Here is a 14,598-nt window from a genome sequence, read left to right on the forward strand (position 1 = left end):
TCAGAAAACTAAGATCATGGCATCTGGTCCCATCACTTCATGGCAAATAGATGGGGAAACAGTAGAAACAGTGACAGACTTTATCTCTTTGGGCTTCAAAATCACTGCAGATGGTGACTGCAGCCATGAAATTAAAAGACGCTTGCTCCTTGGAAGAAAAGCTATGACCAACCTAGACAACATATTAAAAACCAGAGACATTACTTCACCAACAAAAGTCTGTCTAGTCAAAGCTATGGTTTTTCCAGTAGTCATATATGGATGTGAGAGTTGAACTATAAAGAAAGCTGAGCACTGAAGAATTGATGCTTTTGAACTGTGGTGTTGGAGAAGACTCTTGAGAATCCCTTGGACTGCAAGGAGATCCAACCAGTCCATCCTAAAGGAAATCAGTCCTGAATATTCATTAGAAGGACTGATGTTGAAGCTGAAACTCCAATACTTTGGCCACCTGATGCAAAGAGCTTACTCACTGGAAAATACCCTGATGCTGGGAACGATTGAAGGTGGGAGAGGGGATGACAGAGGATGAGATAGTTGGATGGCATCACCGACTCAATGGACATGAGTTTTAGTAAACTCTGGGAGTTGGTGATGGACAGGGAGGCCTGGCGTGCTGCAGTCCATGGGGTCTCAAAGAGTCGGACACGACTGAGCAACTGAACTGAACTGACAGCAATCATCTTTTTTATAACCCCTCATTTGTGCCACTTATAAATCTTTGTGATCAGTGGTGTATCAGGTTTGTAAGATGTGAACAATGGTGATTTAAAATGTTTCTGAGACACTAAAAGCATTTTCACTATTTGCTAGTATAGCAAAAAGTTTAATTGGCGCATGCAAATGATCACTTTTCAAATGATAAATCACTAAAATGTTTTATAAGCTCTTTTTCTGCAGGCCTCCCAGGATTTGCTGTAAGTATGTGCTTAAATATATTACAAATGACATCACAGTGGACTGTGAGGAGCGAGGTGATACTAACGGAGTGAATTTAAACTGCACGCAGCAATACAGAGGAGTCCCACCTGAGCTGAAACACAGGGTCTGCTTCATAATCCTCACAAAGCTCCCCATCTCGTAACTTTTTATATAATCTCCTTGGTGGCCTTCACCACATTTAATCTTTCTCCCCTCTCGAGGACTCATGAACGCTCTATGTGGTCTTATTAAAATTGACTCCTGCACAAAATACTGGGAGAAATTTAATTGGCTTTCCAGGCAACTGTGTTTATGATCATAGTTGATGTGAATGCTTATGCTTATTAGCCTAAGTGAAGAAATAAATGAAGAAAGGTATTAACCGAGATTGTAAAGCATTCGTGGAGCAGAGGCAAAGCATCACGCCACAAATATGTCCTGGCTGTACCCACATGACACCTGACAAGGAGCAACAGCGCGTAGCCCAGTGAAAAACGGTGTTTGGCCCACAAACCAAAGGGAGGGCGAGCCTCCCAAGCTCAGCAACCACCAACATAAACTCAAAGTTGGAGACAGTGAAGCTTGCCTGTAAATCCTGAGCCTTGGGAAACTACATGGAGTCCTAAATCTAGAGAGACACAAAGGAGCCACAGGAAGAATACACATGGGGCAAGTCCATGTGGTAGTTTTATGATGTTATTAATACTAAGAGCTGATAGAACTTTTCTAAAATCTTGAATTAAATCCTTTAAGGCATTGAAATTATACTATTAGGTCATAATACTGTTGGCATTTTGTAATGAAAACTTAGAAATCTAGGGGATAAGCTGTTTTTTAAGGGCTCATTTGAGGACTTTGAAGGAGATTACTCATTCATCATCTTGATCTGTTGGAGTTATTGTTAATAATGGAATTCTAACAGTGTCTGAAGAAAAGAAACCCAACTGTCCTTTTGATCCTCCATCCCATCCCTGCTCAGGATGTCGCCCTCCAGCCTTCTAGTTCTTTAGTCGCTGTGTTTTCATTTCTTCTCATGCAAATGAGAGGAGAGAGTAGGATTCACCTGGTGATTTCTATCTGGCTGTCAGTTTAACGGTTTTCCAGGCTGAAGAACTAAACCAGAAAGGCCTCAGGGTAGCAGTGCAGTCGGCTCTTGCCTTGAGAAGGTTCACTGTGTGTAAAGCTCATCACAGAATAAGGCTCCCATTTAAGACAGGTAAGGACCTGTTTGTGGATTCACAGTGTCCTGCCCAAAGCTCGTAGCTGATTCTAAAGCAGACCTTGAATTCTCTTCTATCATTCATTGGAGGTATTTGTAAACACGATATGCAGATATTGGATACAGCCGATGTCAGTCAATTAACCAGAATGTATAAACTTCAAAAATTACTAGAACTCAACACTAAAAAAATATTAAGCACAAACTACTAGATTTCCTCATGGTTTCATAAACCTACTGATCTGTTTACTGGTTTCACTCAATCTGGAGGACCATATTGTGAATATAACTATACCTTTTGTTTTCCCTTAAAAGGCAGTATTTTGATGTGTTGACTAGGGCTACTAATGGACAGTAATCAGTTATATAATGTAATTTTCACAAATCATGCCTAATGTAACTGAAAGGGGAGGGGTCTGGCTGCTCAGGGCTCAAAGGTTAATGAAGCAGCAGAGTTGGTGGAAAGGAAAATTTGTTTTATTCTGGATGCTGGCAACTGAGGATGAAGGCGGGTCCAAAGACTGACTCCATCCCATCCCACTGACATTCAGTGGGCTAGAGTTTTTAATAAGGTGAGGGAGGGGGCTACATGCAGAAACAGTGCAGTCAGCTCTGACAACCACCTTGAAATTGGTCATTGGTGGTTTGACCAGAATCATCTTGTTTGAAGTACAGCTAATCCTCAGTTTCAAGGTTGGTTTGTTTCTATTTCTTGAAGCCAGTCAGTTCTCAAATATCAACAGCTTATGTTATGGAGCCTCCAGGTGGGGCAGGGGCTCTGTGCACACGTGTGGGGACCCCTGCGAGGAGCTGGCCATGGGAGTCCTGGTCTTTAGGGTCTTCAACTGTCTGGCAGGCCCTGATGGAACTGTGGCTGCCTCAGGGATGTGCCCTGGGAGAGCATATTTGCTCTAAATTTGAGGAGTTCTGTGAGCTGCTGGGTGGGGGGTCCAGTCTTGGGAAGGTTTGCCCCCCCTGTGGGTGCATTTGGTGGACAGCTGGACCCCAGCTCCCTCTGCCTGGGGTGGCCCTCTAGTTATTTTCTACAACCTGAAGTAACCAAGGAAGATCCCACCAGGGAAACACTCATACTTACAGGGTCCTCCATGGAGGGCAAGGCCAGCAAAGCTGAGAGAGCCTTGACCTTGAGGAGCTCCTTGAGGAGCCTTGACCTTGGGGAGCTTTGACCTTGAGGAGCCTAGACCTTGAGGACCCTTGACCTTGACTTGCTGGTGTAAGTGAGGAGATCCTTGTTCGGAAAGCAGCAAGTGTCACTGGTGCCTAAGTGAAGGTGTGGACATTGAACACACTTGCGAGTTGAGGCTGTTGGCCACATCTGGGTTCCCCAGGCATGCAGTTTGAGAACCACTGTCTCAGACGCAAGACCTCCAAAGACGGAAGCAGAGAGCAAGACCCCAGAGAAGGGAAGGGTTTCTTCATTCTCGATGGTTCTTTTTCATTTCTGCTTAAAAGTTTGGTGGCTCAGACAAGGCAGGAGACCCAGGTTCAATCCCTGGGTCGGGAAGATTCCCCTGGAGAAGGGAATGGCAACCCACTCCAGTATTCTCACCTGGAGAATCCCACGGATGGAGGAGCCTGGTGGGCTACAGTCCATGGGGTTTTAAAGAATCGGACACAGCTGAACGACTAACACACATGTCATGGCTACAGTTCCGGTCATCATGTAGTTAACTTCACCACCAGGTAGGGATTTCAGTATCTACAAGACAGCTCACAGGATATGGCTCAAAATATTACCCTTGAGAAGAAACTAAAAGTTCTTGACTATGCTCAACGACTAAACTATTATTATTTGGTTTCCTTTGACAGTTTTCCTTTCCTTCTGCATGCTCTCACTTCTCTGATTTAACTTATTCTTTGGCTAAAGTTTTTCTCACAGACAAAAGGCAGGCAGAGGACCTGGGGAACAAGGACCATAAGATCCTACTTCATTTCACTGATACTTGCAAGAGTATAGTATTTTAAATGTAAAAGTGATCATGGACCTCACCAGGGCCTGACATGGGGGGCAAAAATTATGTTACAGATTTGGAGGTGAGGGAAAATTGTGTCTTTAAGAGAAAATGGCTCATACACTAATATAAATATTGAATTATTTTTATGATCACTAAATATTTTTGAGTTGCAAAAATGTTATAAACTATATTAGCAGGATGTATTAGCATATCTAATTGTTTAATAATGCCATACTGTTGAACAAAATTTATCATTGACAAAGACACTGTTGACACCGTGTATTTTATCTAAATTGGAGAACCCTGAAAGCTATGTAATTGTAACATTTGTGGTTTGTCTCTTCGTGCCTCTTAATGTTGAATTATTTACAAGGTTTTCCATTGCAAACAAGCAGTTAACACAAAGAAGTACTTCTCGCTCCAGTGACTTAGAAACACATGGTGTCCATCAGCCACTGTGCTGGAGTTGGCAGCAGTCAGAACAAGGTTTACAGATTTACTTAGAAAGTAGCCCTTCTCAGCCTGTATCCCAGGCTGGACTCTTAGTTAAAAAATAATAATAATAGTTGTAAAAAAATAATAATACAATGTAGTGTGGCTTCTACCTGCTAACCCGTGACCCATGAGTAACTACCAGCTCCCTCACGGAATCCAGTGCTTCTTTCATAGCAGTTAGTGTGTTAATCACTCAGCTGTGTCCAACTCTATGACCCCATAGACTGTAGCCTAGCAGGTTCCTCTGTCCATGGAATTCTCCAGGCAAGAATATTGGAGTGGGTTGCCATTTCTTTCAACTCCCCATCTTTAACTATTTTTCCATCTTTTTCAAAAACATCTTATGGCCACACCACTTGGCATGTGGGATCTTAGTGCCCTGGCCAATGATGGAATCCCGTGTCCCCTGCGTTGGAAGAGCAGAGTCTTAACCACTGGACCACCAGGGATGTCCCTATATCTTTTTCTGTGTATCACCCACACATGTCAGGTTATCCAACCAAACACTGAGATCATATAAAAGTATGTGCCTGGATAATTGCTTAGTTTCTGTGTCTAGTTCTCTTATGTGCATGTACCAAGTTGCTTCAGTCATGATCAACTCTGTGTTATCCCATGGACTAGCCTGCCGGGTTCCTCTGTCCATGGGGTTCTCCAGGCAGAAATACCGGAGTGGGCTGCTGTGCCCTCCTCCATGAATTCCATGAAATCAGGGACTGTGAGAATTTTTCCCCGCCGTCATCCCACCAGGGCACCAGACTGCCTAACACACAGAAGATGCAAAACAAATACTTTTTTAAGTAAATCAATATTGATACAGATGAAAAAAATGGGTCTATTCACCCCGAAATGCAGCAAAATCCCCACTGTAGCTTTCTGTACATCTGAGGCAGTCAGCGACTCTCTCCATCAACCTGAAGATTCAGTCAGTTGGTCCTCTCTGGTCCCCAGTTCAGTAGAATATTGAGTGCCTTTCATTGGGTAGGAGCTAGTGGGTAGGGGGTGGAGGTGAAGCAAGAAGGGGCCTCACTGGCTCCTCCATGTTTCAGTGATGCTCCTTATCGAATTTTTTAAATTTTAATTCCGTTTTTCCAGGAGTCATGCATGCATGTTGGACCATGAAGAAACCTGAGCCACTGACGAATTGATGCTTTTGTTTTTTTTTTTTTTTTTTTTTTTTTAATTTTTTTATTTTTCAGTGGGTTTTGTTATACATTGATGTGAATCAGCCATAGAGTTACACGAATTCCCCATCCCGGTCTCCCATCCCACCTCCCTCTCCACCCGATTCCTCTGGATCTTCCCAGCCCAACAGGCCCGAGCACTTGATACATGCTGTTCTTTCGAAACTTCCCACCCTCCCCTTCTCCCACAGAGTTCAAAAGTCTGTTCTGTACTTCTGTGTCTCTTCTTCTGCCCTGCATATAGGGCCATTGTTACCATCTTTCTAAATTCCTATATATGTGTTAGTATACTGTAATGTTCTTTATCTTTCTGGCTCACCTCACTCTGTATAATGGGCTCCAGTTTCATCCATCTCATTAGAACTGATTCAAATGAATTCTTTTTAACGGCTGAGTAATATTCCATGGTGTATATGTACCATAGCTTCCTTATCCATTCATCTGCTGATGGGCATCTAGGTTGTTTCCATGTCCTGGCTATTATAAACAGTGCTGCGATGAACATTGGGGTGCACGTGTCTCTTTCAGATCTAGATTCCTCAGTGTGTATGCCCAGAAGTGGTATTGCTGGGTCATATGGCAGTTCTATTTCCAGTTTTTTAAGAAATCTCCACACTGTTTTCCATAGTGGCTGTACTAGTTTGCATTCCCACCAACAGTGTAAGAGGGTTCCCTTTTCTCCACACCCTCTCCAGCATTTATTGCTTGTAGACTTTTGGATAGCAGCCATCCTGACTGGCGTGTAATGGTACCTCATTGTGGTTTTGATTTGCATTTCTCTGATGATGAGTGATGTGGAGCATCTTTTCATGTGTTTGTTAGCCATCTGTATGTCTTCTTTGGAGAAATGTCTGTTTAGTTCTTTGGCCCATTTTTTGATTGGGTCATTTATTTTTCTGGAATTGAGCTTCAGGAGTTGCTTGTATATTTTTGAGATTAATCCTTTGTCTGTTTCCTCATTTGCTATTATTTTCTCCCAATCTGAGGGCTGTCTTTTCACCTTACTTATAGTTTCCTTTGTTGTGCAAAAGCTTTTAAGTTTCATTAGGTCCCATTTGTTTATTTTTGCTTTTATTTCCAATATTCTGGGAGGTGGGTCATAGAAGATCTTGCTGTGATTTATGTCAGAGAGTGTTTTGCCTATGTTCTCCTCTAGGAGTTTTATAGTTTCTGGTCTTACGTTTAGATCTTTAATCCATTTTGAGTTTATTTTTGTGTATGGTGTTAGAAAGTGTTCTAGTTTCATTCTTTTACAAGTGGCTGACCAGTTTTCCCAGCACCACTTGTTAAAGAGATTGTCTTTTTTCCATTGTATATCCTTGCCTCCTTTGTCAAAGATAAGGTGTCCATAGGTTCGTGGATTTATCTCTGGGCTTTCTATTCTGTTCCATTGATCTATATTTCTGTCTTTGTGCCAGTACCATACTGTCTTGATGACTGTGGCTTTGTAGTAGAGTCTGAGGTCAGGCAGGTTGATTCCTCCAGTTCCATTCTTCTTTCTCAAGATTACTTTGGCTATTCGAGGTTTTTTGTATTTCCATACAAATTGTGAAATTATTTGTTCTAGTTCTGTGAAAAATACCGTTGGTAGCTTGATAGGGATTGCATTGAATCTATAGATTGCTTTGGGTAGAATAGCCATTTTGACAATATTGATTCTTCCAATCCATGAACACGGTATGTTTCTCCATCTGTTTGTGTCCTCTTTGATTTGAATTGATGCTTTTGAACTATGGTGTTGGAGAAGATTCTTGAGAGTCTCTTGGACTGCAAGGAGAGCCAATCAGTCCATCCTAAAGGAGATCAGTCCTCAATATTCATTGGAAGGATGGATACTGAAGCTGAAACTCCAGTACTTTGAAGAGGAGAATGAACTCATTGGGAAAGACCCTGATGCTGGGAAAGATTGAGGGCAGGAGAAGAAGGGGACGACAGAGGATGAGATGGTTGGATGGCATCACCGACTCCATGGACATGAGTTTGGGTGGGCTCTGGGAGTTGGTGATGGACAGGGAAGCCTGGTGTGCTACAGTGCATGGGGTCTCAAAGAGTCGGATACGACTGAGCAACTGAACTGAACTGAATTCAGCTGTGTCAGGCCGTAGCTGCGGCATGAAGGATCTTCCTTTAACATCACACAGGCTCTTCCGTTACAGACTCTAGCTGTGACGCACAGGCTCAGTCACTGCAGCGGGAGGCTCCGCAGAACTCATGCTGCAGTAGGAGAGGCACCCGGGCTTAGCTATCCTGAGGCAGGTGGGATCTTAGTTCTCTTGGGATCAAACCCAAGAATCCTGCATTGCAAGATGGACTGTTAACCACCGGATCACCAGGGAAGTCTCCCTGCTGAATTACTTCCTAAAAATTTCCACTTGTTTTCATGGTGTTCTTTTCTACTTTGGGTCTCCAAGACTTGTACATATATACCAATGAAGTATATCACAAAATTATACGAATTATACATTTTCAAGTTATTGGTTACAAAAATCCAGTTTTAAAAGCTTATTTCTGGATACTCAATGGAACTCACCCCTTTGTTTACAAATAGCGATTACAATTCAGACATTCATTAACAACTTTTATTCATCTGCATTATTTCTGCATTTTCATTATTTATTATTCAAAATAAAATGATTGTTTTACCGCAGTTCACACAGATCAACTGATACATTAATCCAGACCAAAAGAAGCTGCTCAAATGAAAATAGTATTGTCCAAGATGGGTAGATGTCACATGAACCATTCAGGTCTAATTCTCATCATAATTAAAATAAAATGATACTCATCACAGAGCAAGTCCTAGTGCAAGGGACCCACACTGGTCTCCTTGTAATCCTTCCTCCCTATAAAACCCTTTATCACCAGAAACCTGAAGTTATGCAGATCTGAAGTTAACCAACTCTAAGCTGCAGTCCTACTTTAGTACTGACCAAGTTCCCAAGTAAACAGGTCATAGACGAAACAGTGTATAATTTATAGTCATGATTTAAAGTAAAAATATGTGAAAAGTCCCTTAGATAGTATTTTTCCTAATTAATAAATGATCATGTGACATTTTCACCCACTATCTAAGACTTTTATCCTTTTCCTATTTTTTTTTCTTCCAATCATTACATTTTTTCAAGTCAACTGAAACCTTTACCATTCAGTCATACCTGCTTTTATTTTTCCACATTATCTTCTAGTTTTTGTCCATACCAAATACATTTTAGTTATAATACTCAATATTTTGCTAACTCTTTCACTTAACAGCCTGTGGTCACCATTTCCACATTATGAAATCTTCACTATTGTTTTTCATGGCTGTCTAATATCCTCTAATTTCCTTAAACATAGACCTATTTTTTACCTTTGGGGGCATTTATTATTTTTATGCTATTAAATACATTGTTATAATAATTTCTTCTGTCTTTCAAATTATTTCCATGGTAGGTTTCTAGGAGAGAAAATAAGGGTCAAAACATGTGAATGCTTTTATGATTCCTTCTGTGCTTAGTTATTTAATCATTTTACAAAAAGGATGGGTTGATTTCTATTGTTCAAGGAGTCTGAATGTATCACTTCTACAAAGACCTCACCACAATTCACTTTTAGCTTTAATTTTTTTTAATTATAACAAATGTAAGTTAAGTGTTGCTCTTTAGTAATTATCAGTGGAGTTGAACACTATTCCATATGCTCATTCTATAGGATTACACACATCATCTATTCATCTATTCACATTCTTAACCCACCATTCTATTTCCTTCCATTTTTTCAGATCTATTTAACTGGCAACTTCAGTCATGAAAACAAATCTCTTACCTGACCTAAATGCAAAAGGCAATAGAAACAGAATTATCACAAACTTGTCATGTTATCTTAGAGAACTGGGCTGTCACCAGAACCACATTAACAGAAGAATAATCCCTTCCAGGGAAATGCTAATACCATCTATTTACCCTAGTCAGTCTTTGGCGTTGAAAGAAGAAAACGTATTACTCAGGATTTGAGGGCCAATCTTGATTAGAAAGTTATAAATCTTACTTCTAAAATCACCAAATAGCTTTTCAAAAAACACAGTGATTGGTCATTAACGGTGAAACAGACTAAATATAATCAAGCATCCAGTGAAGGAGCCGGGAACACTGATGCAATTCACACACAGTAAGATCAACCTGATTTACACAACGTCCATACGGAAGAAGAGCTTGTGATAGTCTGCATCCTGCATTTACTGGGTGAGGGACATGCCCCACATTACTTGACATCGCAGAGAAGGGCAACGCCACGCAGCACCCAGTGTTCAGGGGCCTGGGCCGTCCTGAGGTCTACAGCAGCAATGTAGTTCAGGTCTGTTCGGACCGGCTTCTTGTAGACGGGACAAGAGTACAACCGAGGATTTCTCACAGCTACAACAAAAACCATCAAAAATCTCGGTGAAGTTCTCATTCATGCAGCCCCCAAACAGAGTGCAGAGCCAAATGTGTGCATCTGGAAGGTCACAACAGGCTGGGCAGAATGAGGGAAATTCCTCCTGAGGTCAGGCAATCCCTAGATGCGAAGCAGATGCTATCAAGCATTCCCGGTCGGGGAGCGGGTTGCAGTGACAAGCTACCCAGACAGCCTCTCATTTACCCCACCCGCCTCACGTCCCGCGACATGCCCACCTGCTTCTTCCTCTCCCTCCTTTCCACCTGTCAAGTCAACTTTGCACCTCCCCCCTGCCCCCGTACCTGCCCCCCAAAATCTTGTGCCCTCACACCTTCTTTGTTTCTCGCATATGGTTTGCCTTTGGCAAAAGGCACCCATCCCTTTTAGTCACATACCCAGCACCAATGCTCACTGGTACTTCACTATTATTATTGCAAAATCCCTTCTTCAATCCTTTTTGCCATAGTCCAGACCACACTGGGCTTCCCTGGTAGGTCAGTCCATAAACAATCTGCCTGCAGTGCTGGAGACTTGGGTTTGACCCCTGGGTCAGGAAAATCCCCTGGAGAAGGAAATGGCTATCCACTGCAATATTCTTGCCTGGGAAATCCCATGGAGAGAGGAGTCTGGTGGGCTGCAGTCCATAGGGTTGCACAGAGTTGGACATGACATAGCGACTAAACTACTACCAAACCACAGTGGATATCACAGGATAGAGGATGTTCCCCAACCCTACCAGGTGTTGTGAGTTCTCCATGTGTGTAGAGAAATACAAATGACAGGAAGCAGAGAGCCGTGGCACAGTTCAGCTATCTAACAGTCAGTCTACTTTTCTGGAGTAGGTGAATAATACATGGAATCTCCACGATCACATCTGTCATGAGAGACAATCTCTGTATCCATCCTGTATAGGTCCTCTCTTAGGCATTCTCTCCAGCCCAGGAATCCCTGTGCTGAGGATGGATGCAGATCTTTTGTGACTTCAAACTTATATAGTTTGGAGAAGGGACTTCTTTTAAGAAAAAGAGTATAATTTGCAAATGCCAAATTAAGTTTTGGAAAAAGCCTCTGTGTTGAGTAGCCCTGGAGTTTAAGCTTCAGGAGCTTCCTGTTAAATCCACTCCTACCCATAATAGTTTATTTGCACATCTTGTAACATCCATCTTTGGAGGCTGTATATTAGTCCCTTTTCTCTCCCAGACTATAAACTATTTCAGGACAGAAGTTATGTCTGCATTCCTCCATGTACTTCTCTGGAAGGCCAACATTATAAATGATCCTAACATAACTACTGAGATGAAAACACATTTAACTAAGAGGATAACTTTGGAGAAATAGTGATATAAATATAGAACTTTCAAAATGCAATATTAATATATTAGTGATATTGAACATATTTCCCAAAAACTAATTTCCTCAATAGTTCAGCTTTTCCTAACACATCAAAAAACAAGGCAGCACCAGCAGTTAAAGTCTCATTTTTAGACCCAATAAAACCTTCAAACTGCTGTGCTGTGTGTGTGTCTGTGTCTGTGTGTGTTCAGTATTATCAAACTCTTTGATACTCCATAGACTATAGCCAACCGGGTTCCTCTGTCCACAGGATTTTTCAGGCAAGAATAATGGAGTGGGGTGTCATTTCCTTCTCCAGGGGATTGTCCCAACCAAGGGATAGAATTCACGTCTCCTGTGACTCCAACTGCCAGTGGGAAGCCACCTGGAAGCCTCTCCACTATAAATCTAATTCATTTTGTTGGAAGAAATTAAACATTTGCATATGATAGCACTTCACGAAAGTTTCAATAAAAGCAGTTTAAAGCCACAATTCTTAACCAGATGTGATTTTTTTTTACCAGGGTGCTAATATCTAGAGCCATATTTGGTTATCACAATCAGGAAGGTGCGACTGGCAACTGGTGGCTAGAGGCCAGGGACACTGCTAGCGTCCTGTGATGCACAGGACGGCCCCTCACAAGACTCGTCTGGGCCAAAAGTGTCACCAACACCAAGGCTGAGGAATTCTGTTCTAAAACAACGTCACAGATATTTTACAGTACTCTAAAATGATGCATTTGCTTAATTCCATGAAATTAATTATTAGAAACCATCTAAGTTAATGCAATACCTAATTTTTAAGTCTAGCTACTATTTTTTAATCACCATGAGAATATCATAAGTAATAATAATAAGGCAAACATTTGAAAATTCCAGCTGAGCTGTTTCAAATCCTATAAGATGATGCTATTCAAGTGCTGCACTCAATATGTCAGCAAATTTGGAAAACGGCAGTGGCCACAGGACTGGAAAAGGTCAGTTTTCAATCCAATCCCAAAGAAGGGCAAAGTCAAAGAATGTACAAACTACCACACAATTGCACTCATTTCACATCCTAGTATGATTATGCTAAAAATTCTTCAAGCTGCGCTTCAGCAGTATGTGAACCGAGAACTTTCGGATGTACAAGCTAGATTTAGAAAAAGCAGAGGAACCAGAGATCAAATTGTCAACATATGCTGGATCACAGTGAAAGCAAGAGAATTCCAGAAAAATATCTAACTTCTGCTTCATTGACTATGCTATAGCCTTTGACTGGACAGATCACAGCAAACTATGGAAAATTCTTCAAGAGATGGGAATACCAGACCAACTTACCTGCCTCCTGAGAAACCAGTATGCAGGACGAAAAGCAACAGTTAGAATCAGATGGAACAATGGACTGGTTCAAAACTGGGAAAGCAGTACATCAAGGCTGTATATTGTCACCCTGCTTATTTAACTTACGTGCAGAGTACATCATGAGAAAGGTCGGACTAGATGAATTACAAGCTACAATCAAGATTGCAGAGAGAAATATCAACAACCTCAGATATGCAGATGATACCACTCCAATGGCAGAAAATGAAGAGGAACTAGAGGAGAGTGTGAAAGCTGGCTGGAAACTCAGCATTCAAAAAACTAAGATCATGGCATCCGGTTCCATCACTTCATGGCAAACAGAAGGGGGAAAAGTTGAAACAGTGACAGATTTTCTTTTCTTGGGCTCCAAAATCATTGCAGATGGTAACTGCAGCCATGAAATTAAAAGATACTTGTTTCTTGGAAGGAAAGCTATAATAAACTTAGAGTATTCAAAAGCAGAGATATCACTTTGCCAACAAGGGTCCATGTAGTCAAAGCTGTGGTTTTTCAAGTAGTCGTGTACAAATGTGAGAGTTGGATCATAAAGAAGGCTGAGCACTGAAGAACTGATCCTTTTGAACTCTGGCGTTGGAGAAGACTCTTGACAGTCTCTTGAACAGCAGGGAGATCAAACTAGTTAGTCCTAAAGAAAATCAACCCTGAATATTCATTGGAAGGATTGATGTTGAAGCTGAAGCTCCAATACTTCGGCCATCTGACGTGAAGAACTGGCTTGCTGGAAAAGACCCTGATGTTGGGAAAGACTGAAGGCAAAAGGAGAAGCGGGCAGCATAGAATGAGATGGTTAGATTGCATCGCTGACTCAACAGACACAAATATGAGCAAACTCCAGGAGATAATGAAGGACAGAGGAGGATAGCATGCCGCAGTCCATGAGGTCGAAAAGAGTAGGACAGGGTTTAGCGACTGAACAACAACAACTAAACGAAAATTCCTGATTAAATAAGTGAATGACTCAATTTGAGGAGTGCAATTAATAATAACTACACTAACTGATGTATTTAAACCCTTTAATCCTAGGGTCTGAACATATAACAGATATTTAACTAATTGTTCTTCTTGATACACATTTCACTAATAATCATTTTATAACCCTTGAAAAAAGCCCTTAGAGTCTTATATTTGAAATAAGTGATAAACATAATAATTGCACCTTGGGAAGTATTTGATTATTTGGGTTTTAATCCCAGAAGAAAAATACAGTGGGGAAAAAAATGGCATTCTTTTCAATAAGCAGGTAAAAAAAGGCAATTCTCTGAAATATTTATCCAATTTTATTTATTTTTAATTGCTTCAGAAGGGAAGGTGTTCACGCCAAGTCACAGCATGTAACAACCTTCTGCAGCAGGATTAGAAACTACTAAAAATATAACTTCATTGAAAAAGTGCTGACAGATGCTTTATAAACAAGCACATAAACATCTGAAACTACTACCCCTGGTTAGACAAAAAAATTGAAGGCAAAATAAACATGCTAGGTAGGTAGAACAAATCAGCTAAATATGTTTAAAACTGTGGGGCTCCAGAAAGAGAAGCAGAGAGACGAAGGTGTCTAAATTGGTGAGCTATATGCTTTGGGATGCTAAAGGTTTCAATAAAACACCTTGAGGAAATATCATTTCCTAACTGCATAACTTCTCTCTCTCTAGCCTACGTTTTTCATGCAAATGTTAGTATACCATTACATCAT

General features: G+C 41.1%; 1 protein-coding gene across 1 annotated transcript in view; it reads right to left on the reverse strand.

Moving 5' to 3' along the window:
- Positions 1-8,459: 8,459 nt before the first annotated feature.
- DNAH5 (dynein axonemal heavy chain 5) overlaps positions 8,460-14,598 on the reverse strand; it is a 308,357-nt gene continuing 302,218 nt past the window's right edge. Inside the window, exon 79 of the mRNA XM_065905594.1 lies at positions 8,460-10,186. Within this exon, the coding sequence (XP_065761666.1) occupies positions 10,035-10,186 (152 nt within the window). The 3' untranslated portion in view covers positions 8,460-10,034. The remainder of the gene's footprint in view (positions 10,187-14,598) is intronic.

Source organism: Muntiacus reevesi, chromosome 14 (genome assembly GCF_963930625.1).
Source record: "Muntiacus reevesi chromosome 14, mMunRee1.1, whole genome shotgun sequence".
NCBI lineage: Eukaryota > Metazoa > Chordata > Mammalia > Artiodactyla > Cervidae > Muntiacus > Muntiacus reevesi.